General features: G+C 31.4%; 1 protein-coding gene across 1 annotated transcript; it reads left to right on the plus strand.

The window, feature by feature from the left end:
- Window positions 1-53: 53 nt before the first annotated feature.
- LOC141446135 (sphingosine kinase 1-like) lies at window positions 54-23,210 on the plus strand. The gene is made up of 9 exons (XM_074112579.1): window positions 54-802; window positions 3,439-3,599; window positions 7,738-7,916; window positions 11,677-11,776; window positions 14,951-15,071; window positions 16,674-16,762; window positions 18,009-18,198; window positions 18,646-18,785; window positions 21,478-23,210. Exons 1-9 carry the CDS (start codon window positions 277-279, stop codon window positions 21,670-21,672), a joined length of 1,701 nt encoding a protein of 566 aa, XP_073968680.1. The 5' UTR covers window positions 54-276; the 3' UTR covers window positions 21,673-23,210.
- The last annotated feature ends 937 nt before the right edge of the window (window positions 23,211-24,147 follow it).

Here is a 24,147-nt window from a genome sequence, read left to right on the forward strand (position 1 = left end):
AATTTATGTTGGTAATTCTTTCTTGATAGGAAACCTCTTTTCACCCTTCCCTTTTTATCAGAAAAGTAGAAACGCAGGTGCAATTAATACAACATAACAGTCGCATACTGTCTGGATAGCAGGTTACTTAGCGGTTGGGAAGCCCCGTGAAGGTGTGACAGTGAAGTGATGAACATATCGTCATGTAATCGTTTCCGTTTATGTACTGTACTGGTACGTTTAGTGGCCGTTGGTATTTATTATAATTTATTTATTAATTAAGAATTGGCTGATGTTATGAAAATGGATATAGAAGAAGATTGCATTTCGCCTAGTCCAACTTTAGAAGAAACCTTTTATATACTTTCTAAGAAAAACTCAGTTTACAGGGTAAAACTTTCTGAAAAAGGGCTTTGCTTGCAAAAAGAGTACAACGGTAATGTAAAAAATGAAACAATAGCTCTTGAAGATATAATTGGTTGCCGGTGTATGAGAAGTAAACGATTCGCTCAGAAATGTATGTGGCATCCTACTTCCTCCAAAAAATATCTTAAAGTGGTTGATGAAAATTCCATGGAATGGGATGAAACAGACGTCAGCGCGTATTTGTATATCTATGCGTACATTATAAAAAAAGGGAAAGTTAAAAGTACGAAAAAAAGAGAGAGAATGGTAATAACTTTACGTTTCCGATCTTACGATAAATATGAAGATAATATGAGGGAAGCACAAAAATGGAAAGTAACTGTCAAGTATTATATGAATATGCAATTGAAACCTTCCTTTCCAACATGTTATTTTACAGCAACAGATATAAAAATAGGTAAGCTTATATTTTATTTTAAATAATTTTAAAACTTGCAGGATTAAATGCTACAAATCCAGGACAAATATTATTTCATTTATATATTTTTTTTTTTGTTTAAATCGAGACGTACTCTTAAAATCTGTTTCAACATCTTTAAATCCTCATAGTAGGCGACCTGAAGTAGAATATGTTACAAGATTGCGACTTTGTTTATACATTCAAAAAGAAAAAGTAGTTTACTCAAAGTAAAATGACAATTTGATTTTTCGTAGAAAGAAATGGAACATTTAGTTTTGTTTTACATTGAAATGTTGTAGTTTTGTATTCGGCTTCGAGTTTGTCCTTAGACACACAACTTTTATGCTAATGACCAAAAGCAGTCGATGCTTCTATTAAAAAATATATATATATTTACTTTTAAAATGTAATATTAAATGTAACATAATGTTTCATCGGTATTGAAAAACCTCTATTAAATCAAAGAAAATGAATTTATTCTTTCGACGATCTTTTAAAATGTTTTAAAATTACTTTATTTAGCTGATTTCAAGTACGCGTTAAATGTATCATCCCCATTACAGAGTTTTAATTCAAAATAATCCACTTTTTTAAAATTGTTGGGTGCCATTAATAGTTTCAGGAAACCTGTAGAATTGTTTAAAATAAGTTAAAAGTCATTAAAATAACTAAATATTTATTAAGTTTGATAAATATACTTTGTTGATAAGGGTTTGTTTGTATATACACAACATAAAATGAATAAAAATACTGCGTTGCTAAGTCAACTTTGTACGTATGTGTCCTTCAAGAAACAGGATTTTCCAAGGTTATTTTAAGGTTTTGTTGTGTATGTATAGAGATATTAAATAGTTTTCCTGGGTCTGATCATTGTCATGATAATATTTTAGTTTTTAGATTTTATGTTGTATCTTTTACTTGAATCTGGCCTGAATACTTACGACTTTCTCTGATATTAACTGTAATTGATAAATTTCCTTGATTTAGTTGATGATGACTTGATTTAAAAATGTAGTTGGTAGGATTGTTGTTAGATACAAGCTTTTTAAAGTATCATGATACCTCAATGTATCGCATTGTCCGCTCCGGGCAAAATGTGTAACAGCTGTGCAAAGTTAAACTTAGCTTAGATTCCTAAAAAGAATTTCCGGAGCAGATACAGGAATAGGAAGGTACTGTTTCGTTTAGGATCTACTGTAACCGTATCCGGTATTGTAGCGTTAACCGTTAACTTGAGCTCACTTAATCTCAGTCCTTAGTAGAGAGCCTCAAAGCTTTCTGGCCATGCCAAGTTCTGTATGATGAACTTGCCTCTTTGCAAAGTCATCGCAGAGGCAGAGGGCGTGAACAGTGACCACTTCTTTAGTGCAGGCAAAAATCTGCATTGTCCAGTATATCGACTCTCTGGTAGAGACTCTAAATCCAGCTAGTTCAATGTTTTCAAAATCTGTAGTGAAGAAGACTTATCATTAGTATAGAGCCTTCTGCCCTGATAGCAATTCTGTCATTATCTTTTGTGAGGGATGAAGAAATCTTACGCTTCAACTCACGGACGCAACAAGCTTGAAGCCGGAGCGGGCCTTGACGATTAATATCGTCGCATTCTTAACATGTTAAAGAACGGAACGGAACGGACCGGACAAGTTAATTATGTAAAAATTTAAAGGAAAATAAAGGGCTTAGGGAAAAAAATATTACTTTTTGAAGAACTTGGTGTTGTTTGGTTTGAAATTGATGGAAGTAAATATTTTTGGGCTGCTGCGATTCAATTCTTATCTGAGAACGCATTCGACAATACACCAGGATTTTGCACTGTACCTAACAACCTCTGAAAAGAGGCACTACCCAGAAGAAATAAATTTAATTGTTGGATACTTTTATATTCAGTAATCTGGTAAATGATTACAATTTAGGGAAAAATTTTAACAATTAAAGAAGACGATTTTGATACAAAGGTGAAATTGGCAAAACAAATTAAATTTTACTCAATAAAAAAAAAAAATCAATCATCGTCTAGTCTAGAATTTGATAAAAAAGTAGAGCATTGAAATTCTGCAGTAAAAGGATTTCCATGATTAACGGTTTTCAAAGAGGTTTGTTGAATTTCAGTGTATGAAGAAATATGGGCCAGACAGTTTGACGTATTGGCCGGTGGATAAAACCTTTTTTCAAGAAGTATTTTAGTAAAGTTTCTATGGTGGATATATGTAGCTGACCCCCAAAATCTGAAATCCATAGCTAACAATCGATCTAGATATCGCGTTGAATAATTTTAATTTTAAAGAGAAGGCAACATTTTTATTACGCAGCACGTTATTAAAAGCATTTATAGCAAATTTTGATTTTTCATTGCTTTCTGAACTAACATCTCTCAGTAAAATGTTCATAACTTGTGCAATCACCCTTCGATAATGCCAAGATTCTCCTCCCAGCGGCTTGCCATCGTTCCAAAAAAAAAACAAACTTCAATCTTTGACTTGCTGAGGTTGATGTTTAAGTTCCCTACTTACCACAATATTCGCCGGGACGGTCCCGAAGCTGACACTCGCTGACTGATTCCTTGTTGACTTAGTTTGTTTTTTATTATCAAGATTGAATGCAGTCCATGAGTAATTGATGTTTTTATTCTTTAGATAATAAACTATTGATGATATTAAATCCAAAAAGTGGTGTTGGCAAAGCAAGAGAAGTTTTTCAAAGTAAAGTTGTACCGTTGCTCACAGAAGCTGATATAAACTATGATCTACATGTAACCAGACATGCTCAAGATGCTAGAAATCTCATGAGAACTCAGGTAATTCATATATTACTGTTTGCTCCAATATATTATGATAAACTGGATCATTATCTCCTATATTTTTAATCTGTACCGTGCAGAGAATCATCGATTTATCGATTAATGCACACTATCTCAGATCTCATATTCAGGGTTTTAATTTCGACAAATAGAATTGCTGCCAAAATTACATTTAATGCAATATTAAAACTGTCCGGTAGGACAGTTGTATAAGGGTTGATCATCAAAAACTGCACGAAAAAGCGTAACGTTGAAAAACACCCAACTTTGACAATTTTTTTCTCTTTTTCTATAAAAGATAAAATTCCCAAATTTTCTTTATAATATAGGGCAAATCCTCCTTTATAACTGTAATTTTTTTGCAACAACCTAGATCTGATAGATTTTGAGAAAAAAGATGCTGAAAATGAGCAAAAACGGCATTTTCAAAAAATGTTCTTGTTCTTGTTCTTGTTCTTCTTCTTGTTGTTGTTGTTACCTTTTTTGTAAACAACGTAGCGCCTAAACGCGTGAACCGATTTTCATGAATGAGGTATCATTCGAGTCGGAATTTTATGTAGATGTGCCTTTTGGGGGTCTCGACCCTGTACATCAAATGGGAGAGGAGTTAGCCCCGTTTATGTAAGGCCCCCACCAAAATTATTATCATTAATTACTCTATAAATCTTAGCCCGATTTCGATAAAATTTGGTAGGATGATAGGGTTATGGCTCCCCTACGTAACATTAAAGCGACGATCTGCTCTTACACTTGTTAAGGGGAAGTATAGCAATCGTTTCAAATTATCGAAACGTGAACCGATTTTCATGAATGAAGTGTCATTCGAATCGAAATTTTGTACAGATTTGCACTTTAAAAGTTTCGACACTGTGCCTTATAAGGAGGGGAGTTTGCCCTACCCAAGTAACGCCCTTTCTAAAACTATTATTACCAATATTTCTATAACGCTTAGTCCGATTTAGATAAAATTTAGCACGAAGAAGTGGTTAAAGCTCCTCTACGTGGCTGTGAAGTGCCATCATGCTCTTACACCTACTAAGAGGAAGTAATGCAATCGTTAAAATTATCAATGAGTGAACCGATTTACATCAATGAATTGTCGTTCGATTCAAAATCTTTGCCTCTTTGCCTTTTAGGGAGAAGTACTGTAATCGCAGTTTATTTTTCTTACTCCTCTTAAAGGGAAGTACTGAAATCGCATTTTAATTTTGCTATTCACGTACAAATTACCTTCCTATTTTATTCAAAACGCTTTCTCAAAAAAATTGTTTTTGAGGATAGTTTGGAAACCGCAACTATAATCATTCTTTTAAAGATCTCTCCAATGGTAGTTACGGTTCCGACTTAGCACCTTATCAGGTTATAATGATAAAATTAAAATTTATTATTCCCAATTTTAATAAAATCTATATAAAGCAGATATGTAACTTTGCAAAACATACAAAAAGGAAAATCTATCCAAAAGGCACAAAAATCTCTTTAACAAAAACTTACAGTTTAAAATGTTAAGTATAAGGGTTGATTAAACGCCAAAAGGTACACAAATCAGCAAGTACCCAACATTTCATTAATACTTCATTGATATTATTTAAGTAATTTTACTGCATTAATTTTCATTCATATTTTTTAGAATTTATTAGATGTTTCACAGACCCTTATGCTGGCCAGTTCATTCATTTTCTTTTTCTTTTATTTTATGATTTAAGGCGCGTCAACATCTAAGGTTATTGGCGCCCGGAGCTTTTTTCAGTGCACTGCCGGCCTCCGTACAGCGTTCTCTCGTTACAGACAACACTGTCCATCACCCGGACAGTGAGCTGTTAGAAGCTCTTAGAAAGAGAAAATCTAAGGGTCTGCAGCTGGATTCGAACCCGGAACCTCCACATGGGAATCCAATACGCTAACCGCATAGCTAATCCCTTCCCTTTGTTCATTCATAATATTTTATTTTTTTGTTATAATTATGATAAAATGTATATTATATCTTCGTAATTAAATAGGTACTTTATTTTAGCTTTATTCCAAATTTTTCTTCTGATTTATCTTTAATATGCCCTTTATTCTGAAGTTGTCACATCTTATACATGCATGTTAAAGTAGAAAAAGACAAAGGCAGAGTCGGCTACTATTTAAATTTGAATCACGGATTTAAAACAATATTTCAGTCTAGAATTCGTCTTTCTGAAGTATTTGTGAGCACAAATAACGCGTAGGTAATATCAAGTAAATTATTCAACAATAATTATTCATTTCTCAATTGTAATTTAATGTAGTCCCTCTAATTTTACTTATAGTAAAATACTGGAATAATTATGTTAGCTGTCATAAAAATATGCATATCTTATTTATCTTATATTCCAAATATATAATACTGTGGGAAGAATACCTAGATGGAGAATGTAATTGAAGAAAACTATATTATTTGCGATAAAGCCAGATAATTATTACCTATTATTATAAACGTTTGACTACTACATAAAGTAACAATTACTTTAATCGAAGAATGAACTTAAACCGACGATTTTTATTTAAAAATAAAAATAAATAAATGAAATCATTGATGAATGTTGGTGTAAGCATTTTTTCAAAAAGTTTTTGAATTTTTCAGCCTCATTTTTTTTTTTTTTGATTTTTTTTAATAAAGTTTTTCTTTTTAACCTGTGATAAATAGTTTGTTGATTAGATATTAAAGTCAATCTAAGTTAAATGGTGTTCTACTTGAACAAATATTTTGTAGATTAAAATGGCCAGCATAAGGGCCTGTGAAACATCTAATAAATTCTAAAAAATATGAATGAAAATTAATGCAGTAAAATTACTTAAATAATATCAATGAAGTATTAATGAAATGTTGGGTACTTGCTGATTTGTGTACCTTTTGGCGTTTAATCAACCCTTATACTTAACATTTTAAACTGTAAGTTTTTGTTAAAGAGATTGTTTTAAGCAGTGCTACCAATCATCTTTTGCGTGATCTCATAATGGTTTTTAGTGCTAATTTTTGAAGCGCTGAGTTACTAAAATAATAATTATAATAAATTAGGATTACAAGTTTTTTAATAAATCAATCAAACGAAAATTTTTAGTTAATCGATATTTCATTTTGAGGGGGGGAATTTCATAATGGCTGCAACGTCTTTATTTGAACTTCGTCTTCGTATATTGAATAATTGCATACATAAAATTCTATCAATATTTTCCAAGGGAAATTCGATTAAGGCCATTTTTACGTCAGAGGAGATAAGTTTTTTTTTTAGCCATTTCAGTGTTGTTAGATATTTCTTTGTCTTTTCAATTTGATAAGTTAGTTGATTCAAAACGAACAGTATATTTTTTATTAATAAAATAAAGTATCGATTAATTTGGTTTTAATCTACTTTTTTAAAGGGACAAATTTTTGCTTTAATTCACATATGATTGTTTTCAATTCAAACACTTGCATCACCTGGCTTAAAAAAAAATAGAGGGAATTTAGAAATACGATAAACTCGTATTAAGGCTTAGGGTTATCTTACATTTTTCACAAGTATATTGTTCGGACTCTTTTACTTGTATAATAATAGTTAGAAATTAATAGTTTTGAATCAAATAACAAATCAGAGACATTATTTCTTGATTGCAAATTTTTCTGTTTATAGCTGTGATTATTTTCGAAAATGATACTAATTGTTTTCTTTAAACATTTGAGTGTAAAAATTTTTTTTTTGTATTATATTTGAAACATCTTTCGGTTCTTTGAGAAGAGATGAGGTTACTCTCCTATAAAAGTTCCGTTTTAGTACGTTCTTACTCTGTGAAATATTGAGTAATAATGTGTAATTACCAAAATTCAGATTTGAAACAATATTTGGCCGTTAAAAGTGCAACTTCTCAGAAAGACTACGTCTTTTTTTTTTCCACATTTCTTTGCACCCAGGGTGATAAAAACCATCGGAGGTCCTTAGAATTGAGTACATCATGTAAACACTCCGTTATGTATGCAAAAAAAAAAGAAATGATAAGTAGCAATAGCTCGCATCTGACGTCTTCCTACATGATGCGTAGCCTCACTAAAAGGGGACAGGTGTCCATCTGTAATTTGTAATCTTTCACAATGCATAATCAAATAATTTACAGAATTTTTATTTTCAAACAGAATATGTGGCAGTACATGGGAGGAATAGTTGTTATCGGAGGCGATGGAATACTTTACGAAGTAATTAATGGCCTAATGGAAAGACCTGATTGGGAAACACTTTTTCAAGAGTTAAAATTAGGAATCATACCCTCAGGATCTGGAAATGGTCTTGCCAAATCGATTAGTTATGCATTTAAGTAGGTATTTATTTATTATCTTGATTATTTATTTACTTGTAGTATTTTCTTTTTACAAAAAAAGGGGTAAATTATTTTCCTTAAAGAGGCCTCCAGCTGTTCGGAAAACAAAATAATTATACTGATTATTTTAACCTTGATAACTATACAAAGAATTTATTACCTTTTATGAGGTAGAATCACTTTTATTGTTTTGCTAATTGACTTTTATTTTTACTTACTTCAATAATAATCATCGATAAATACGTATACCGTGTTGTTTTTTTTATACTTTGATTTCTAATTGAATCAATGTTTTATTGTTCAAATAATAGTTAACTCCAAATATTGGTCAAATATTTGCAAATTCCTATTAAAATTCTATTTTCAAATATTTAAAATTATAAGTAATAATTAATTATTTAATCTAAATTTATTTTTTTTAAAATGTTAGATTTTTTTTTAAATTTGTAATTATCTTTACCTTTTTTCGGCTTGTAAGGTTATGTTGCAAACGTAAATATATACACTGGGCCAAAAAAGTCTGTGAACACTAACCTAAATTTTATTACTTTTATTATTATCTTAGTAGAAACTTCTTTTATTTTCAAATGAATTGTACTATTCGATAGAGAGAAACCAGAGTTTTCATTTTATATTCAATCTTTTATTTTTGTTCAACAGGAATATCACAATTACATGTTTAACAAAACAACACCCCAAACGAATGCAAAAAAAGTCTGTGAACACTTTGCAGATAATAAATCATTCTTACACATTGTACGTGTATTATAAATTTTAAAAACTTGTAGGACCTCCTTTGTTCCCAATCACTTCCAACAGGCGAGCTTTGCCCAGGCTTCCTCATCTTCCAGCATCCGCCCGACGATGCTGTCCGGAGCTATCGGACCGGTGACTTCCTGCAAGCTTCTTCTTTCTTGCACCCATCGTGTACACTCAAAAAAAGGTGTGCAGGGCGTCATCCGAGTCCGAGTCCCCGTAAATACACGCCCCAGACGGCCTTTTCCCTATTTTTTTAAGGAATCCTGCGAAATACCCGTGGCCAGTAAGGAATTGTGTGAGGTAATAATCCACCTCCCCATGTTTCCTTTCTGCCCAGATCACCGGGTCAACAATTAATTCTGCCGTCCATCGCCCATGGCGGTCATTGGCCCAGCAGGCTCTCCAATCTTGTGCCAGCCGAGCAACTAAGATAATAATAAAAGTAATAAAATTTAGGTTAGTGTTCACAGACTTTTTTGGCCCAGTGTGTGCGCAAACTTTAGATTAAAAAAAATATATTAAAATTATCAAAAGTGTGTATTGCATCTGAGTAACCTAGACCTAAAAACAGGAAATGACATTAACTTGGAACTAGCAAAATCTCTTCTTAAGAGGATTTTTAATTTTTTGTTTTAATGTTTTATTTGACTACGCTGAAAGCCCTTGCTTAAACTACAGTTCCAGAATCAGTTAGTTTCGAAACCGCAATCGCTCAAATTAAAAAAAAAAATCTTACTACTGTCCCGATAAAATCAACAATATGTTTTTCTTTATAATTAGTTACAAAATATGTTATAAAAAAAAGTTATTCTTAAAAAAGAGACTAATATTCTGACAAACTGACATTTTTTCAATAAACTTGTTTCTATTACAAAGCGAAAACCAATTATCGTTTCACCTTACGTATTATAATACAAACAAAATTAATCGCCGGATGTTTTGCAATAATGGTATAATGACTGTTTTAATGCTTCGCTTATTCCCTCACATCCATTATTTATACATATCTAGTAATTTTTTTGTATAATAGTTTTCATCTGATAAGCTATTTTTTTTTCTTTTTTGTTAAAAAATAACTAATGGTTAGATAAAACTAATTATTTTTTCTGAACTGTCAACATCATTGGTGTTGTTATCTGAAGGTTATCTTTTCATTAATATTTTTGCATTATAGTTTTTGAAAAGCGTAAACGTGTTTTGACAGCTGATAGAGCACTCTCTTTTACTTTCTCTTCAGTTTCTACAGTTTTTTTTTTTAAAGTATTGCGTTTGAGTCAAATTTTCTGTGTTCAGTTTTCGTTAGTGCGAATTTCTAGGTTAGGAATACAAAGGGCGTAAAAAAAAGGTCACTAGATGAATAGTCGTCTGAAAGAATTGGGCCGAAGAAATATTTAAATGTGCATTCTGGTTTTGGGAAGTAAACATATTAACCAGTTAAGCGTGGAATTTAATTTTAACCCCCCCCCCCCCCCCACCAACCCACAGAGTGCGGAATTAAAGTCACGACAATGACGTCGTATATGACGTCGAACGCAGGGCAACAAAACAACCAAAAGTTTACAACGTCATAATAGTCACTGCAAGCGACTTTTTCTGCAATCTCTCTGGGGGCTTGAGATTACCAGAGCATTCTGTGTTCATTCAAAATCTCGCACCGCTTCACGTTATGCATTGCTGTAGTTAACTAGGGAAGCAAGAGCTTTGAATTCTGTGCATTGCACAAGGGTTGAGAGCTTCTATGTGTGCGTAATTCCCCAATCTCTAATATGTAGACCAAACATGTACCAACCACTTATCATTTGGCTGACTTCCACCGCAGTTCTATTGGTAAGATAGAGGAAACATTACATCAAATAATATTCTTATTGTACTTTTATTAAAATTTCGAGTTTTTATAGTTAATGGCAATTTTATATTTTTCACAACGAGTATACACGTCGAACGCACCGTAATAGAGATTTAGTTTGACGTCTATACACGTCAAACGCGCTTAACTGGTTAATGCATGCAGGAAAAGTTATTATTTATTTAAAAAAAAAAAAAAACTACTGCTAATATTAATTACAAATTATTTGAAATAAAATGCTAATTAATCTGAAGGATGAAACCTTTAATGTTCTTGGTTAATTATAATATATAATTCGAATTTAATTTTTTTTTAAAGTGACGGTGGGAAACTTCTACATATTTATTTGTGAATCTTTTTACTTTACTTCTTCCTTTTCCTGGTTTCATTTCCAGGTTTGTTTTCTTCCTTTTTTTTCAAGGAGTATTATTTCAGTAAATAATTAAAATCCTTGATCATATTAATAAAAAAACAATATTTTTCAGCGTTACTGTTCTTTGAAACTTTGATCCATTCCAGCAGAAGTTATTTATATTTTTATTAGAATCTTGCAAATTGTAAGTTAAATTGTAACTAAAATATGTATGTTCAATTCTTGGGGTGGGGCCCTTTAAGATTATTTTACATATTCTCTTCTACTCCAAATTTTATAAGAATAAAACTGTTATTAAATATTAACAAAAAATTTTAAGAAAAATCCTAATTAATTTAACTACTAACTAATAAGTATATATTTTTTTGTTTAAATTATTTTGATAAAATGAAACTGCTAGGTTAGTAAATTTTAAAATAATGCAGCAGTCCACTGCCATACTAATTAAACTATTATTTTTTTTAAAGTAATAAACTTTTAGTATTACTCTGCAATAATTCAATCAATCAATAATTATTTATTTAATACAACATAATAAGATATAAAGTTACGAAGTACAATTCTTATTATGTAAAGTAACTAAATATTGTATAAATATATTTTACAATAAAACACGTTCGATAAGTTAATCGAAATTCATGGTTACCGATTGTTCTCCAGGAAAGATTAATTTTGTCAACAATCAACTCGATTTTTTTTTAAATTTAATTTTAGGCGCATCATCCTCTCAGATCATTGAATTAACATTAAATAACTCGATTTTTTTTTCCGATTTCCAGTGAACCATACGACCAGAATCCAATTCTAGTTTCTACCTTAAATGTTGTCAGGGGAGTATCAACACCTTTAGATATAGTTAGAGTGGAAACAAAAAACCAGGTTAGTCTCATTGCATTGGCTATTTATACTGATTTTGTTATTATTATTATGAAATTTCTATTCATTAGCATGCGGCATGATAAAATTGCTAGATAATGATTCAACCGTACAATTTTAAGATAAAACTTTGCAGTTAGTAATGTACGAGGTAGAGGCATGTAAAAGCCGCGATAAGGCGAAAGTTAATTTGCTAACATCTGATCTCATTATACTATGTATACATTCTACAGAAATTGCGCTGCTTTGATGGTGATGGTGATTGTGCATTTAACATTAATTTAAAACATTGCCATCATTTTTGTTTTTATACAGTCATATCTTTTATGCAGAATAAAAAAGGTTTAAATGATTTCACAATTGAAATTTATTCAAGCGTACAGATGGAATGTTTTACAATAGCCCAGAAATTGCAGATAACGTATGTTGATAGAAATATTATCTTATTTTATTAAATAGCTAAGGTTTTGCCACAACCGACAATCTGATATTGTTTATCAGAAACATCTTTTCTAAGAATAAACAAAGCCATAAAATTGTAAACATTAGTAAGCATTAGGCTAATAAAATAAGCAAGAGGTGTTGATAGATAAGGGTAATAGAGAGTAGTATATTCTAAGAAATTTGCATGCCTGAATAAACATTTATATTATAATAAATAAACACCTTTTTTTTCTTTTCAGTACTTTACAAAATATATAACATAGTTTTACACTAAATTATAGTATTTATTAAATTAAACTCTTAAAAGAATGTGGATGGTCGCAAAAATTTATTAGGAATCAAGAAAATAGGCGACTCTGTAAAAAGATGGGGAACTGCTATCCTCTTAAGTTAAAGTAATCTGTAGAAACATTTTCTGATATTATTTTTTGACAAAATTTAAATAAAATAAACCGTAAAAACAAAATATTTAATCAAAGAAAACAAATCAGAAAAAACAATTATAGATTGTGATTACTTGCAGAAATTAATGAAGAAAAAGCTAATTTTTCCATTGTAAAACACGCCGTTTTTTTTTTTTAAAAAAGCGTCTAAATTTTTTGCCCATCAACTTTGACTATCAAATCAGACCATCTTCAGAAATTTTAACCGTGTTTTATTGGCAGAATTCAATTCTAAGGAAACTGGCTTAAAAGCAGAAACGTTCTTAAAGTGGCTGAATCTAGAAAGCTAAAAATAATAAAATTTTCATTACTTTGGATGCCATTCTAAATTTTCACCTTCAGGCTAAGTTGTTAAATTTTTTGCAAAAACTAAATTTAAAATTGAAATAATATGTGTTCAAGATAAATAAGATAGGTTTTTAAGATAAATAAAGATAATAATGAAGTATGTACTTAGATTCTTTTTTATATATAAAATAATTAAATGAATATATTTTTTTAAGATATGAGAAAAAAAATTTTCATTACTCGAAATATTTTTTAGCTTAATGAGCTGAAATCATAAATTATGTCGTTATGAAAATTTTAAGTTATTATCTAATCAAGAAAAGATACACTTTTTAAACAATATGAACGCAATGAAATGGTTAACCGTGGACATGCGCAGAATAGAGATTGGAATATTGTTTACTTCTATGGGTGCGTTCCACTTGGCGACCACAACGACCACGACCACGACCGCGATTTTGGCCGTTCCACTTGCTTGTGGGCGTTGCGATCGAAAACCCAAGTGGAACGGACTGTGGGCGTTTTAACCGTTCATGTAAACATTACATATGGCGGCTTCGAAAATAAGTTAGAAGCTTGAAGAGGTTATTTATTAATTTAAACCCTATTTATAAGCAGTTATAATAAACTTTATTAATTATTGGTAAAGTTGACTTATATTAAAAGAATATATATAATTCAATTTTTTATATTGCATTTTGGAGTATTTATAAAATTTACGTTTAAATAAAATTAAAGTGTCTTTTGTGGCAACAGTTGGATATTTATTAATAATGCTTTAGAAAGTTCTTTATCTAGTTCCGATGAAGAGTGGAATGCAATTTTACAAAATCGCAATGATAAAAAGCGAAAACTTAGGCCACGTATTATTAGCTATCAGAGTAATTGATCTTTATTCAAATGAAGAATTTAAAAGTTATTTCAGGTAAATGATTTTGCGTTATTCAGTGATTTAGTATGTAAAGGGATAAGTAATTATTTATTTATTTATTTTTTGTCGACTTTCGAGAAACACATTCTATTATTTACATGAAATAATACTTTCATTTACATGAGATAATTTTTTCGGTCGCCATATTTTGTTTTAAAAATTGCGCCAACTCTGAACGCCCACTTCGACCCAGCTTTTAAGGTTGGTCGTTGTGTGGGCGAAAATAATGACGTCATTAGTGACGTTTTCGCCACGACAACAACGACCGCGGTCGCCAAGTGGAACGCCTGAAAGTATGTTTTGGTCGTTGTGGTCGCCAAGTGGAACGCACCCTATATTTGACTGCAACATTTGTTCTTCTCATTTCTAAAATATCTATTTACTTCTTGAGCATGACAATTATTTGATCATGTCATTGAGATTATCTTGTTTAATTATTCGATAACATTAAGAGCTTTAATAGTTTTATTTTTATTTTATTATATTTCATTTTTTTTTTGTTTGGATATCAATCAAGTGTGATTATGTACAACACACTTGGATTTAAAAAAATTAAAATTTATTTAATAAAATTTAGTTAATAATTTTTCCTTCATCACTAAAATTGGTAGATATAAATATTTTTTAATACACAGAATCTACAGTAATTTTTTTTTTTTTAAATGTAAATATAAAATAATGACATATTTATAATCAGATGTAAATATGACAACACTGATTTTCTGTGGTTGGTTTGAAAATTAAAATTTTGTAGGTTATTGATGAAGTGTTTACAAATTCCGTACGAGAAACTGGGTATAAAAGTAATTTTGGTATAACCATAATTAAGATGTTAAGGTTTAAAATTAGATTATATTGAATGCATGAAATTATAAAATTAATAACTATTTGAGACAGCATTCCCAATATTTTTTTAAATTGAACTAAACGGTAAATATAGATTTAGAAACTGCATTACGCTGCATGATTGTTTTAAATGATTTTTTACTACCTTAGGCGTTTCCTGTTTTTTACATTATATTAAGCACGTTATTAGTTACGATCTTACCATATTTGTACATATATTTTTAGGTGCTGTTCTCTTTCCTGTCTATTGGTTGGGGTCTGCTGTCAGATGTAGATATTGAGAGTGAAAGAATTAGGGCGATTGGAAGTCAAAGGTTTACTGTTTGGACTGTAGCAAAACTTATAGGTAATTGTTTACTATTAACTTAAAAAAAAGGTAAATATATAATAGAAGTCTTATTTTTGAAAAATCACATAAAGTCTGAAATTACATTGTCTGCTTTAGTTCTGACTATAAGAAGATCTGTCTTCTTATATCGTTATTTAGCATAATTTAAAGTAATCTTAGTATTCCAGCTAATTAACTCTTACAGAGATACCCTAAAATTCACACAATAATACCTGCAGAAATGCAGGTACTCAACATTTCTTGAGTTTAGCCTAGCATTTCACAGTTTTATTATCATAACAGAAGTACGAGGTGTGGCTATTAAATAACGAGACTATTGCTGTAAAACATTTTATTTTAAATTTATACATAATTAGTTATTATCACCTTCAATATACACCCCTCCCCTATCCCTACAACGCTCCATGCGAATTTACCATTGTTCGAAACAGTGCTGGAAATGTTTTTCTGTGAGCTCCTAGCATGACGCGTGCCGCTTTTTCTTTCACAGCTTCAACGGACTGAAATCGTGAAATGCAGATTTGACTTTGGGGAACAGATAAAAGTCAAATGGAGCCAGGTCTAATGGACTTCAGACGAATAAGGCGGATGGCCTAAAACAGAGATGTACTTGGTTAGAAGAAACGTCTTGACAGACAATGCAGTGTGAGCCGGTGCGTTTGTCTTGATGGAGAACCCATGACTTGTTCTACCTCCAATCGGGTCGTTTTTTCTTTACTCTTTCACGGAGTTGAGCAAGCACCTCAGTGGTAATAATGTTGATTAATTATAATCGATATTTTCATCCGTTTTGGACGTGAAAGGGCGACCCGAGTGGACATCATCTCCGACGTCTTCTCGGCCATCTTGGAAACGTTTGAACCGCTCAAAAAATTGCGCAAGTGATTAACATCCATCGCCATAAACTTCTTTTAATAAAAGATAAGTTTCAGTAGCGGTTTCACCAAGTTTCATGTGAAATTTCACGACAATTCGTTGCTCTACTTCATGTGTAGTATCATGTGTTGCGGCAAAACGAAACTAACACCTCTTACACAAACGACGGTTCCGGTCAGACACAGATTTCTCTACAAACACGTGAGACGCTGCACAGTCGAAAGAGAAGGCTTAACGCTGCACAGCTGTCGGTCGTTAGGATTTGGTTAGGAGTTGGCGCATGCATAGTTCTTCTGTAGCAGCATCAGTCTCGTTATTTAATAGCCACACTTCGTACAATCGCTTACACAATCAAATTTAACACAATACAGACGCTCAAATTGTATTGCCAAACACTGTTAACTTTAATAAGTCGTAATTGACCATTTAGGACGCAGTGGGTTTTTGATTTATAACAATTTCCTTTACAATGTACATCTCCTATCATGGATTTTTTTTCTCCCAGCAATATTCTATTCTCTGCAAGCATGGACTAAACTAGTAAATGGGAAAACTATTGCATTAATGACCTATAAATATCTCCGTAATCTACTAATTAACATTCATTAATGCAACTTGCATGCTCAAAAAATATGGGCACGTAAAAATGATAAACATTGGTTAATTAATTCGAAATATTTTATTCCAGTTTTTGAAGTTTCCATTTGTTATTGTTTTATCCAGGTTTACGAACTTACAAAGGCACAGTCTCCTATTTACCAGTTAAAAGTGAAAAGGCTTGCTCCATAACTAGTGATGAAGATCACGAGAATGTAAGTAAAGGAAAAACTGTTATATTACCAAATTATAACATTATTACTTATTAAGCACAATCTGTAACCGTTAACTCGTACTGTTACCGTTGAGAACACGTACTATATTGTTCTGTTTACTGAACTAAACGTCAGTGTTTAAACATATGGTTACATACATTTATATGTACGCATGTAAATTTTTAGAGATATTAAACCATAAAACTTTGATCAAACACACCATACTTTTGATAATTCTGATTATAAATTAAGAATGTACGCTAAATATTCTTAACAAAACATCCAAAGTTCTCTAAATTCACTATTTCTTTCCAAGAACTGTATTCTAACAAGTACTGGGCTTCTTGAGGCCGTTTTGCTGTAGGCATATTCCAATACAATGTTACGTCTAGAACCAGCTCTCTTTCTCAATTCTATAAACTAGTCACTTGGAGAACTTCTAACTGTTGCCGTGGCAAATGTTCTTGAACAAACTCTTAACGGTGTGAATTCTCGTTAAGTTTGTTGAATATAGCCGCACTAATGTTAAGTGACCGGTCTTTACTATTATCCTGGACAGTAATTACTTCTTGCCTAGCTCGATGGGTTTCTTCACTCCGAAGCCTTTCCAGCTATTTTTCTTGTAATACCTTTCTCATTTTCATGGACTGCGGGCATTTCTGTGCCCATGGTGGGGTCTTAGTCTGCTTTATACTCGGCCAATTCATTCTCTGCAAAACTTCTGGCTGAAGAGTTTACTATTTACTGAACAGTACAGCCTGCTGATTGCTCTAATACTGTCAATTATCTTGTCCTTCTTCCTTGGTGCCTGTTCTGGACTAGAGAACAGAAGTTCTTTTAATCAGTTACCTGCCACTGCTAAAAGCCCTAAAATAGGTTTTTGTTTTTTTCTTTCTCTCTTGCAATAACCACACTCTTGTTGATCGTCAGACATCTTTACTGTTCAAACCTGTACTGGAGTTTGACATTTATATCAGCTACTAGGGGTATTTCATCAACAAAAGACTACGATGAGAGGAGACCTGATTTCATCCTCCAGGAATACGACATTCTGTTTTGATGATATCCAGGCCAACTTCCGAGAAGTCATTCTTGATCGTAATTATAAATTTCTCCACTACTCCCAGAACACATAACTTTTTAAAATATGTTTTCTGAATCTAATAATTTTTTTCTTTTTTCCATTAACTTATTAAGAAATTAATGACATCATTTCTTGAAATACTCATAAATACTGTTTATTTAGAGAAGTGTAATGTCTGAAGAAGGAAGAAGAGATAGTTTCTATTCGGTTGGCTCCCGTAAAAGCACTTACTTATCCGCAGCAGGATCAAGTTATGAATCTTTAAGTGAAGATGTTATACGCACGTTTGGTCCACCCTCTAAACTTCCTCCATTAGGCCAGGTACTTCCTGCCGACTGGGTTGTAATTAAAGGTGAGTAAAATTAATAGAGATTAATTTGTTGAGTTGTGATCATTTTTATTTGTGACATGATTCGTTAATTCCAAAATAAAGGGACGAAAGATGATTACCAATTTCAATAATTTTATTTATTTATTTGTAATAATGCCAAGTTTTTGGTATTCCTTCAAAAGTCACGACAGAAGGACATACGGACATACCAACCTTAAAAGCAAAGACGGATAATGTTGAACATATTACAACTGAAGAAAACCTAGTCTCCAGAACAAAATATTGGCATTAATACAAATTCAAAAACTAATTACTGCAATTGGCAATAATCTTTCTTCCCTTATTTATATCCAATCCAATCCCAGTCCATTCTTCTCCCTAAAAAATGAAAAAAAAATGCATTCTGCACTTTTATTTAAACTTAAAGGTATTGTTGCTTTATTATATTGGAAATATATTTCTTTGCAGGTGAATTTGTATTAGTGCATGCATCATATCCTACGCACTTGATGACGGATTGTATTTTTGCTCCATCATCCAAGCTAGATGATGGATGCATTTGGTTATGTGTAATTAAAAGTGGTATATCCAGAGCTCATCTTGTTCAGGTAATTGACTTGAAGTTAATAATTTCATACGAACCCAATAAACCACCACAATAGTACGTAGTTTAGTACGTTAAATGTTAAAAAAAACCTTGCACGAATAATCACTAACTAGGTTTCTTGAGATTTTAACTTAGTAACTGAATCCCAAATCCTGAATTTCAAAATATATTAAAACAATTCTAAATTGTAAATTTCTACGAAAGGGAGTCCTAAATAATAATAATTACTTTCAAAATACGAGGGTCGTTTGAAAAGTCCGTGCAAAGTCAGAGAGATAGCACCACTGGCGCGTATCGAGGTTATGTTTAGTTAGTAGCATCTCTTGGAAGAACACACACCAAGTTTCAGCCAGATCGGTCTATTTCATTGTGTTTGGCATTCGTTTGAATCGAGAAAGTCGAGTGATTTTCGAAAAATGGACGAAAAAGAATTTCGTGTGTTGACTAAACACTACTTTATGAAAGGCAAAACGCCTCAGGAGACTAAAGAGAAGCTTGATAAACATTATGGTGACTCTGCACCTTCGATTAGAACAGTTTATTAGTAAATTTTCAGAGTGGCCATATGGGCACAAGTGACGGTGAACGTTCTGGACGCCCTGTTGAGGTTACTACTCCAGAAATCATTGATAAAATCTATGATATGGTGATGGATGACAGAAGAGTGAAGGTGCGTGAGATTGCTAGTGCTGTGGGCGTCTCGAATGATCGGGTACATAATATTTTGCATCAACATTTGGACATGACAAAGCTATCCGCAAGATGGGTGCCGCGATTGCTCACGCTTGACCAAAAAACGAAATCGTGTGAAGTGTTGCAAGGACGGTTTGCAGCTGTTCCAGAAGAATCCGCAAGATTTTAAGCGTCGTTTCGTCACTGTGGATGAAACATGGATACATCACTACACTCCTTAGACCAAAGAACAATCTAAACAATGGGTTACCAAGGGGGAATCTGCGCCAAAAAAGGCGAAGACCGTTCCTTCGGCCGGAAAGATAATGGCGACTGTCTTTTGGGATTCGCAAGGAATAATCCTCATCGACTATCTGGAAAAGGGTAAAACTTTTACAGGTGCATATTATTCATCGTTATTGGACCGTTTGAAAACCGAGCTGCAAGAAAAACGCCCACGATTGGCCCACAAAAAAGTCCTTTTCCATCACGACAACGCACCAGCTCACACCTCAGCAGTTGTGGTCGCAAAATTAATGGAAATATGGTTCCAACTCGTTTCACATCCCCCCTATTCTCCAGACTTGGCTCCCTCGGACTACTATTTGTTCCCCAATATGAAGAAATGGCTGGCGGGAAAAAGATTTTATTCAAACGAGGAGGTGATTGCAGAAACGAATGGCTATTTTTCAGACTTGGACAAATCCTATTATTCGGAAGGGATCAACAAACTAGAGCAGCGTTGGACGAAGTGTATAAGCCTAAAAGGAGACTATGTTGAAAAATAAAAAAGGTTTACCCCCAAAAATTAAGTAGTTTTTATTTTTGCACGGACTTTTCAAACGACCCTCGTAAAAGTTATTAATACATATTTGTTTGTAAATGTAATATTTTTTATTATTTACTTTCTAAAGCGAACGGACTAAAATAATACTTTAAAAAGAAAAAAAAGAATCCGGGAATAGAAAGCCGGAAAAGAAAGAAACAAAGAAAGGAAAAGAAAAAGATTAACAAATAAATATGTAGAAGTTTTCCCACCGTCACTTTAAAAAAAAATTAAATTGGAATTTTATAATCTACCAAGAACATTAAAGGTTTCATCCTTCAGATTAATTTGCATTATTTTTTTTTTGAAAATAAATAATAACTTTTCCTGCATGCATTAACCAGTTAAGCGTGTTTAACGTGTATACACGTCAAACCAAATCTCTATTACAGTGCGTTTGATGTGTATACTCGTTGTGAAAAATACGAGTATAAAATCGCCATTAACTATAAAAACTCGAAATTTTAATAAAATACAATAAGAATATTATTTGGTGGGATGTTTCCCTTTAACTTACCAATAGAACTGCAGTGGGAGTCAGCCAAATGATAAGTGGTTGGTACATGTTTGTTCTCCGCATAAAAGATTTAAAGTTAGGCACACAAATAGAAGCTCTCAACCCTTGTACAATGCTGTTTTAATCTTAGATAGAGATTCAGTTCTCTCAGTACGAGCATGATTTCATTTTGCACAGAATTCAAAAAGCACTTTTTCTTCCTTGTAAAAGCTCTTGCGGTGTCCCTAGTTAACTAGGAGCAATGCATAACGTGAAGAAGCGGTGCATAGATTTTGAATGAACACAGAATGCTCTGGTAATCTGTAAGCCCCCAGAGAGAGATTGCAGGTAAAAGTGCTGCTTGCAGTGACTGTTACAACTTATTGTAAACTTTTTGGTTGTTTTGTTGCCCTGCGTTCGACACGTGTATTCACGCGTCATTGTCGTGATTTTAATTCCGCACACTGTGGGGTGGGGGGTTTTTAAAACTAAAAATTCCACCGCTTAACTGGTTAAAAGGCGTCCTCAACAACGTCTGAGGATATCTTTCGTCCGAAGCTTTTTGCAGTGCACTGCCTGTCTCCTCCAGTGGACAGACAGAGTTCTCTCGTTCTAGACCAACACTGTCGCATCATCACCAGACATAAAGGCTCCTGGTATTCCTTTTATTGTTTACTAATCTTATTCCTTTCTATACAGTTCCTTTTAGGAATGTCCAGCGGAAGCCATACAAACGTACCTCAGGTTGATTTCCTACCCGTGTCAGCGTTCCGTATAGAGCCAGAAACTAGCGAAGGAGGACATTTAACAGTTGATGGTGAGTTAATTGAATTAGGCTCTCTACAGGCAGAAATTCTGCCATCTTTAGCCAATGTATTTGCTAGAACTCACTAGTCTGATCGCAATATTAAAAAAAAAAACTCTTCACGAAATTAAGAGTAAATTAAATTATCTAAGTATAAATTCATTCAAGGAACTTTAGGCTTGAATTATTGAATGAATTTGATGTCCTATAAATCACTTTTACTTGTAAGTAAAAGATAATTTTTAAATCAGTGTAGCTTATTTAAAAGAAAAAAGAAAAATTGCCAAAACTACTGGTTAGTTTTAAAATGAGAATCTTTTTTTTTTAACTTTTACATATAAATATATAAAATATAATCGATATAAAAAAAAATATTTTAAAATATATACTAGGATCGCAAATTTATCGATTTTATAAGACTGGTCAAAACAAAATATTACACCATTTATTCATTCCATCTTTTTTATATTGTACAAATTAAAAAACAAAAAATTTCAAATACGCTTTTCTCTCTTTTTCATGGTATTGATAAATAAATTTCTATGTATTTAAAATATCTGGAGCCTTAATAATAAAAAAAAAGTTTCTATTAAAATAAATAAGCAGTTTATTTTTTTAAATTATTTTATTTTAAAAAGTTAAATAATTTATTTGGTTGTGTATTCTATTCAAATCATTGATATATTCTTAGTTCCTAATACTTAAGTTGGAAGAAAACAGATTAATTTCATAATGTACTTATTACTTACAGAACTCTTTAATAATATCTGAATCAAACATTTCATATTAAGAAGTAAAAAAGTCATTTCTTCGTTTCATTTTTTTGGCTAAAATTAACAAATATTATAAAGTTACAATATTTCTAAAATAAAATTAGCAATTTGAAAGGTTTTCTATAAATATTTGCTAGAATTTTTTCCAATAATTGAAATTTTATTATTACCCTTTTACATTTAACTAAATTGTATGTTTTTTTGTAAGTTATGATCAACTTTTAAGGCCTAAAAGTATTAACGCCTACATACAACATATTTTTTATTAAAAAAAACCTGTACAACATATAAATATATTTTTTAAATATACATATTTTTTAATCGCATTTAAATTAAGAAAATCCTTATTTGAGTTGTGTTTTACATATATATTAGCTGTGATCTTTAGAGAGTTTTTGTGAAATCTTATTATCGCTGTAAAATAATTTTGTTGCTTAATATTAATTTTAGTTAGAAAAAAATAATAAAAATAAATGTCTAAATATTCCGCAGGGGTTTTCAATTGTTCGCCTTTATGGCTTTGTGATATATATTATATATATTAGATGGGATAAATGATTTTCTTAGAGAAATATTTAAAAAAAAAAAAAATGAACTTTATATTTTTATCGCAATTCATAGTTTACACGAGTCGATTGATATATTTATTTAAAACAATATATGTAAATACATATAAAAAATAATTTAGTAAATACATAAATGTTGAATATATGTAAATTATATTGATTTTAATAAATAATTTAGCACTTTGCACTAACCTTATCTGCTAAAATATTATTGCGATCAGTGTACCAAGTTTGCACTTTTTTTTGTGATTTGCTACATTAAAAAAAAAAAAAAAAAAAAAAAAAAAACAGTATTCATTTATATTAAATTTAAAATTGGTATTTGCATAAATTTTGAGATATTTAAAAACTTAAATTTTTCTAGTCTTTTTGGTACTAGTAACAGTATTAATTGAATTTGAAAATTTGTATACTGTTTTTTTTGTAAACAATGAATAATTCGTATAATCGATTACCAAAAAATCGATGAGCAAAAAAAAAAGAGGCTTCTTGCCTATTATTTTCTGGATGGTACAAAAATTTATAATTGTAAACCAAATTTTTGTCATTAAAATATATTGTATCACTTTTTCTTTTTTTTCGTTTCCTTCTACTTTATAATTTTTTTTTTTCTTAATTCAGAAGGAGAAAGATGTGTAAAAAAAAAGAAAAAAAAAAAATTGTATAAACAAAAAAAAAATATGTATGTGATTTGTAAACTTAAGAATAACGAAAGTGAGTTTGCAAAAAGCTTCAATCTTCATCTCCAAAGATATCGATAAGAAGGGAAGAACAATACTGCGAAGTGCCAACAAGAAAGTTGGTAAGTAAAAATTATTTACGATGAATGATTTTATTTTCAACTCAGTATTAATTACGTACGATATAATCTCATTCTTTTAATCTGAAATTTGGGAGCAAAAACGTTTTGTCTTGAATTAAAAAAATTATACTTCAATGAACGTTCTTGATCGCATTAAAGTTTATAATGCATTATAAGTGCAATCTTGTAGATTCTATGCTTAATAACCCTTAAAAGGAAATGTTTTACTACGAAATATTGTACGTAGCAACAGGAATTTAATTTTTGTATTTCCTTTAGTTTATAACTATTAAAATGTTATACGCTTTTTTTGAAATATTTTTCGGTAAAGTAGCTCAGTAATGGAGGATTATGTCAGTAAACGTACCATTAATACTATTATTTGCCGTAAGTAAAACGTCAAGTGAATGTTTCTTATAATCT

Source organism: Rhodnius prolixus, unplaced genomic scaffold, assembly GCF_049639745.1.
Source record: "Rhodnius prolixus isolate KJV_2025 unplaced genomic scaffold, Rpr scaffold_1, whole genome shotgun sequence".
NCBI classification, from domain to species: domain Eukaryota; kingdom Metazoa; phylum Arthropoda; class Insecta; order Hemiptera; family Reduviidae; genus Rhodnius; species Rhodnius prolixus.

Excerpts from the sequence above, each read along its gene's own strand:
- LOC141446135 (XM_074112579.1), top strand. The coding sequence starts at position 277 with ATGAAAATGGATATAGAAGAAGATTGCATTTCGCCTAGTCCAACTTTA. Across the intron at positions 15,072-16,673 it reads GACTGTAGCAAAACTTATAG|GTTTACGAACTTACAAAGGC; the intron begins GTAATTGTTTAC and ends TGTTTTATCCAG. Across the intron at positions 16,763-18,008 it reads GTGATGAAGATCACGAGAAT|AGAAGTGTAATGTCTGAAGA; the intron begins GTAAGTAAAGGA and ends CTGTTTATTTAG.